The 6,300-nt window shown below is 40.8% G+C and overlaps 1 protein-coding gene and 1 non-coding gene across 2 annotated transcripts in view; both read right to left on the reverse strand.

The window, feature by feature from the left end:
• The window catches only part of LOC145412391 (uncharacterized), a 235,392-nt gene that overhangs the window by 110,095 nt on the left and 118,997 nt on the right, over positions 1-6,300 (reverse strand). The window contains exon 8 of the mRNA XM_080282280.1: positions 1,289-1,432. Within this exon, the coding sequence (XP_080138406.1) occupies positions 1,289-1,432 (144 nt within the window). The remainder of the gene's footprint in view (positions 1-1,288; positions 1,433-6,300) is intronic.
• LOC145412717 (5S ribosomal RNA) lies at positions 2,041-2,159 on the reverse strand. Its single transcript, XR_013899628.1, has one exon. It is a non-coding gene; the product is annotated as a 5S ribosomal RNA (ribosomal RNA).

Here is a 6,300-nt window from a genome sequence, read left to right on the forward strand (position 1 = left end):
GAGAAGAAAAGGTTTTTCCAGGAATGGAAGAAGGGCAGTAACAAAGAGGAATGTTTGTCTGCCAGAGTTGGGCTAGAAAAGAGGTTTACAGGGTGAAGTCTGAGTCAAAAAGATTTTTATTTGATAGAGTAAATAGTGTGGAAATGAAAAATATGATATTTAAGGTGGCAATTCAGATCAAGAGGGAGAATAAGGATATCATAGGTGAGCAGTATGTGAAGAACAATGAAGGAAGGGTAGTGGTGAACAATGGGGACATTAAAGACGCATGGAGATAGCTATGGGATCTTTGTACGCAGCATATATTAGGAGTGTAAAGCTGTATGGTAGTGAGAATTGGGCAGTAAAAGAAAAGGATATATGCAGGCTCAAAAATACAGAAATGACAATGATTAGGTGGATGTGCAGTGAGTCCCTAAGTACAAGGCCTGGGAGGGGAGCTAGGTTTACAATGGAAGAGTTGAGGGGTAGGATGGGACTAGAGTATATTGGTGTTGTGACGAGGAGAGGTAGATTGAGATGGTTTGAGCATGTGGAGAAGATGGGAGATGATAATTGGGTGAAGAAAGTGACAAGTGTTAATGTTAGGGGTAGGGCTGCGAGAGGCAGACCGAAAAAGACCTGGGACGGGGTCACTGAGTGTGAACTCAAAGGGACTGAATAGGGCAGCTGAAAGAGATTGAGCAGCATGGAAAGTCATGATTAGGTGACCATGACCAACGAATGCATGAATTTTGGAGCCTTCAAAAACAATCGAACAAACAGAAAAGCAAGTTTCCAACCGTTGCCGTCACCCATTAAGGTCGCTACAACATCCACTGCCCTACCTTGTACCTCTTTCTAACTCCATCCATATACAAACTGAACAACCATGGAGATATGAAACATCCCTATTTCAATCTAACATTAGGCAGGAGGACACTTGTGGAGGGAGGGGACAGTGTTACTGGGGGAAGGGGGACGGAGGAGTGATGTGGGGGAGGGAAGGCAGTGACAAAGGGAGTGGAGAGTCAATGGCAAAAGGAGAGGGGGGGAGGTTGTGGTATATGGAGGGGGAAGACTGGTGGAGAGAGAGAGAGAGAGAGAGAGTGGAATAGGGAGGAGAACAGCAGTGTAGGGAGGGAGATGTGACAGTGGTGTGGGTGGGGGCCAGTACTGTAAAGAGGGGCAGACAGTGGTGTAGGAAGGGATGACAGAAGTGGCTGATTTGACGAGTAGTAAAGGTAAGAGGACAGCAGTTGAGGGAAAATGAACAGTGATGCAAAGATGAAACAAGTACTGTACTCACTTGTGTCCCATTTCATGGGCAACTACATAAACTGCCATAAAGGAGCGTCCCTCATTCATGGTACATGACTGAAGTGGTCTGCACATCCCTCCAACCCATGCAAGCCCAATCACTGAAGACTGGCCAGATGAGTGGAGATCTAACCTGCAATAAAAGCAAAAGTTAGAGGCAACAATCAATAAAACAAATTCTTCCGTAATCAAAATGCAATGTTTGATGGCCTCTCGAGGAATTAGTGCCTGGAAAGCTATAACATCCCTACAACATGCTCAATAACCTCTTTTATCTCCTAATCACTTTGGATACTAACAAAACTATACCATTAATGATTAACCCATACATTGTTGTACATTGCAGAGCCGTAGTGCACCCTCAAGGGGAAAAAAAAAATCTCTAATTTGTTTTCGTCTTTCTGACTGACAAAGGATGTGTTAAAGTATATGATATGTACTGTATACCATTTTCAGGATGACATATCTCAGTTTTGCTGCTAAAGTGTTTCGAAATGTGGAAAGTTTGGAAAACCGAAAAAAAAAAAAAAAAAAAAAATATATATATATATATATATATATATATATATATACACACACACACACTCACATATATATATATATATATATATATACATTTTTTCATTCATTCATTCATTGCCAGATGCCATGTATCCCAAATGGGGTGGCCAAGGGCTTAGAGTTAATTGTTTTAGAGGGAGGGGCACTAATCCTCCACCAACCCCACTTGACACGTAGGGATGCCAACAGCATCTGGTGTTCCCAGGTGGTCACCCATCCAAGTACTAACCAGACCCAACGTTGCTTAACTTCGCTGATCGGACGGGAAGCGGTGTACTCAACGTGTTATGGCCGTTATACATACAGGTAACTCGCACGGAACACGATCTCACGGAACGCGCTCGCAATTATACGCGGTAAGGGCTGGGATACATATAAGACAACGTAAGATTAAAAAAAACATTATGAAAACTACAAATTAACGCAGGAGAGGCCTTTGAAAGATCAAATCCTCGAACGTCACCGCAGCGCGCGGTTTGTTTTGATTACGTGACGATCTAGGCGGGAACTTATTCAGTGAGTGAGACATTCCCGAGTACAGTAGCACAGTATTTGTAAGTTAAATATTTACAGTACTGTACTGTTCTGGTAAGTTTATGTGCAACTTAAAGTACTATTAAATAACGTTAAAGCAAGAAATAAAGTCTTATAACCAGTTTACCTGATAGGCGTCAGAATATTGCCTATTTTATTTGTTCGTTTTTTCCACAGTGCTGTTCAGTATTTGTAAGTTAAATATTTACTGTTCTCGTATGTACTGTACTTGTAAGCACTTAAATAAAGTTAAATCATTAAATAAAGCCTTGTAACCAGTTAACCCGAATTATATGATTACCCATGATCGGCTTCGGAATATTGCCTTTTTGTTTGTTCGTTAAACTCTTACTGTACTGCTTTTCTACAGTACTGTATTTGCAAGTTAAATATTTACTGTTCTGGTATGTACTTGTAAGCAATTAAAGCATTAAATAAAGCCTTGTAACCAGTTAACATGATTTATATGATTACCCATGATCGGTGTCGGAATATTGCCTTTTTTTTTGTTTGTTCGTTAAAGACTTATAATAAGAGAAAAATACATTTTTGTCTTGGTATCTTTACCTATTTGCTCAGGTTTGCTGTAATGGTTTGCAACTTGTAGAAAACTGTGAAAACTTTCGGGAAGTGAACGAAAATCTGGGACATGACCTTGACCTCACCGTCTCAAGTATCATCTGTCAGTTCACCACCGGCTATCGTGATGAGTGGATGTACGATTTTTTCGCTCGTGGCCATGCCTAACCACACATAGTTACACCCATTATCTCGACCCAGACAGAAAATACAACCTTTTTCCTCCCTTGCAAAACACAAACAACCACCCTGTTTACGAGACAGCAATATATATTGCGAAAATAACAAGGTAAAATGATAAAGATGAACGTAAAATGATTGAGAAAGATGAACATGTTATGACGGAAGAAATACGTTTTCCCTGTCTGTAAACGTATTTATTTCTGCTTTGTATCTGTATTCGTAATAATTAGACTTATTGTTAGTTCTGAAACTGCATTACGATTCTATTTTTAGGCATTCTCGTGGTGTGGGAGCTGGAAGTTGTGACACAACTTCCTTATTGCTAATCGGACTGACCCTCCACTTTATTCTCCCGTGGCAGAGTCTAGCCTTGGAGGACGTGCAGTTTTCTCATTTAGGACTGAAAATTCAACTCTTTCGCTCCCTTTTCCAAGCATGGGCACAACGATAACGTAAAAAATAACTCGAAACTACCATAAACATATATCAAAAAGGAGAAAATGTATTCATAACATTTTTTCCAGCCATTCCTAACAGATTATGTACTGAAATCATTCGATATCACAGTACTGCATTTCTAAGTTAAATATGTACTGTTCTGGTATGTACTTGTAAGTTAAAGCACTGGTACCAGTTAACCTAATTTATTACCTATGATCGGCGTCGGAATGTTTCCTTGTGTTTACGTACAGTATTTGTGTGTTGAAGTTTTGCTCAGGAGTACTGTATTTGTGAGTTATAACATTAAATAAACCTTCTAACCACTTAAAGTGCTTTCTAGTGACAGATAACAGCAAAACAACACATTTGGGGGGTCTAGGGAGCAAAATACGGAGTAGTTTAAATATACGCGATTTCGCACCTAACACGGCACGGTAGGAACGAAACCCTCGTGTTCCGTGCGAGTTACCTGTACATATATATATATTATATATATATATATATATATATATATATATATATATATATAGTCAATCCTCATAAATCGCGTGTTCATAAATCACGGATTCATAAATCACAGCTAGGTGGCAGTCAGACTGCCGGCATCCTTAAATCGCTGTTAAGTCACGAAAATCGCGGACCTAGGCACCCAAGTGGGCCTTTTCCGAGGAGAACTGTAAACCGCGGCATTCAACTGAAAATCGCGATCCAACAACCAATCACCGCGTGTCCCTGGTGGCATGTGTGCATATTAATGCCGCCATGTTGTATGTTCTTGTCCAGCCAGTTCGCACACTACAGACTGTCGCCGTGGAATACAACAGTTACCTGCTTTCTTTGTGCAACTTCCCCCCACCCCCTACCTGCCATGGCCCCTCCTGACCCCCAAATGAATTGCTCTAAGCAGTATGGCGTTAAGAGGCCGCCGCCATTGTCGTACAGTCAACGTTTGGAGCTCATTCATCGTGTTGAGAAGGGAGAGAAGTTTTCAAGGCTGGCGAAAGAGTTTTGAAAGAACGAGTGCTGAGAGGTTCTAAGTTCTTCCCAACACCACCCCACTCCATTCACTTAAGCAATTTCGTCCTAGGATTAAGGTGAGATCCCTTAACATCGCTTATTTCTATTTAATAAATGCACTGAATATTCCTAAATTTTGTATGTTTGTGTTTGATGGTGCCTAGGTAGGTGTAGGTATGGTGCTATGGGGGGTGGTTGGCCAAAGTCCAGACCCAAATTCATTTTTCACATAAGAGTTATCATTCATAAATCACGGAATTCGTACATCACGGCAGCGGTCCAGACACAAATTGCCGCGATTTATGAGGATTGAGTGTGTGTGTGTATATATCTATTCACATATATATATATATATATATATATATATATATATATATATATATATATATATATATATATATATATATATATATATATATATATATATATATATATATATATATATATATATATATATATACTGTATATCTAATATATATCTATATATATCTATTAAGGCATCTGAGGCATCTGACAGCAAACCCTTTTCTGTATCCTCCTACTTTCTCTATACTCATTTTAAAGCCAAAGGTGGCTGTTGTGTATATATACGCAACGACTTATCTTGCTCTCGTGTTCCTGAACTTGATTCTTCTGAATTCTCCACACTCTGGCTTCGGCTTTCCTGTCATTCTCTGACTAAATATATCTGTGCTGTTTACTTATCCCCTAATTCTACTGACTATCAAAAATTCTTCGACTATCTTACTTCTACGATGGAACACATTCTATCCATTTCTCCTTTCTCTGAAATCTCCTTTCTTGGAGATTTCAATGTTCACCACCACCTTTGGCTCTCCTCTCCTTTCACGGATCCACCTGGTGAACAAGCCTACATCTTTTCTATCCTTAATGACCTAGAGCAGCCTGTACAGCACCCTACCCGTATCCCTGACCGCCTTGGAGAGAGCTCCAACATACTTGACCTCTTCCTCACAACTAATCCTTCTGCTTACTCTGTTAATCTTTTCTCTCCGTTGGGCTCCTCTGATCACAACCTTATTACCTTAACCTGTCCTATCACTCCGGTACGGCCCGTGGACCCTCCAGGGAAACGCCGTCTGTGGCATTTTGGAGCCGCAGACTGGGAGGCCCTCAGGCAGTACTTCTTTGATTTTCCCTGGAATGATTATTGCTTCCATGGCCGTGAGCCATCTGAGTGTGCCTTGCGCATTACGGAGGTTATTCTCTCGGGCATGGAAGCATACATTCCTTTCTCATATCCTTTGACTAACGCAAGAAAGCCTTGGTTTAATCACGCTTGTTCTAATCCTGTCCACAACAAGGAGAGGGCCTACAAAAGGTACCGGAGCCAACCCACCCCTGAATCACATCATCTTTACGTTTCTGTCCGGAATCGTGCTAAGTCTGTTCTTCGCTCTACTAAAAATAATTTCATCCATACTAAATGCTCTCAACTCTCCAACTCGAATTCTTCCCGCTCCTTCTGGCATCTTGCCAAAAATCTTTCTAACAACTTTACCTCATCATCCTTCCCTCCTCTTTTCTACTCTGATGGTTCTGTAGCTATTTCTTCTACTGATAAAGCTGATCTCTTCGCACAGACTTTCTCCTCCAATTCTACCTTAGACGATTCCGGTGCTGTTCCTCCATCACTTCCCCCCTCCGACTTCCTCATGGCTGACA

The sequence above is a fragment of the Coenobita brevimanus genome, chromosome 93 (genome assembly GCF_032717465.1).
Source record: "Coenobita brevimanus isolate Jiangsu-jjx chromosome 93, ASM3271746v2, whole genome shotgun sequence".
In the NCBI taxonomy this organism is placed as follows: domain Eukaryota; kingdom Metazoa; phylum Arthropoda; class Malacostraca; order Decapoda; family Coenobitidae; genus Coenobita; species Coenobita brevimanus.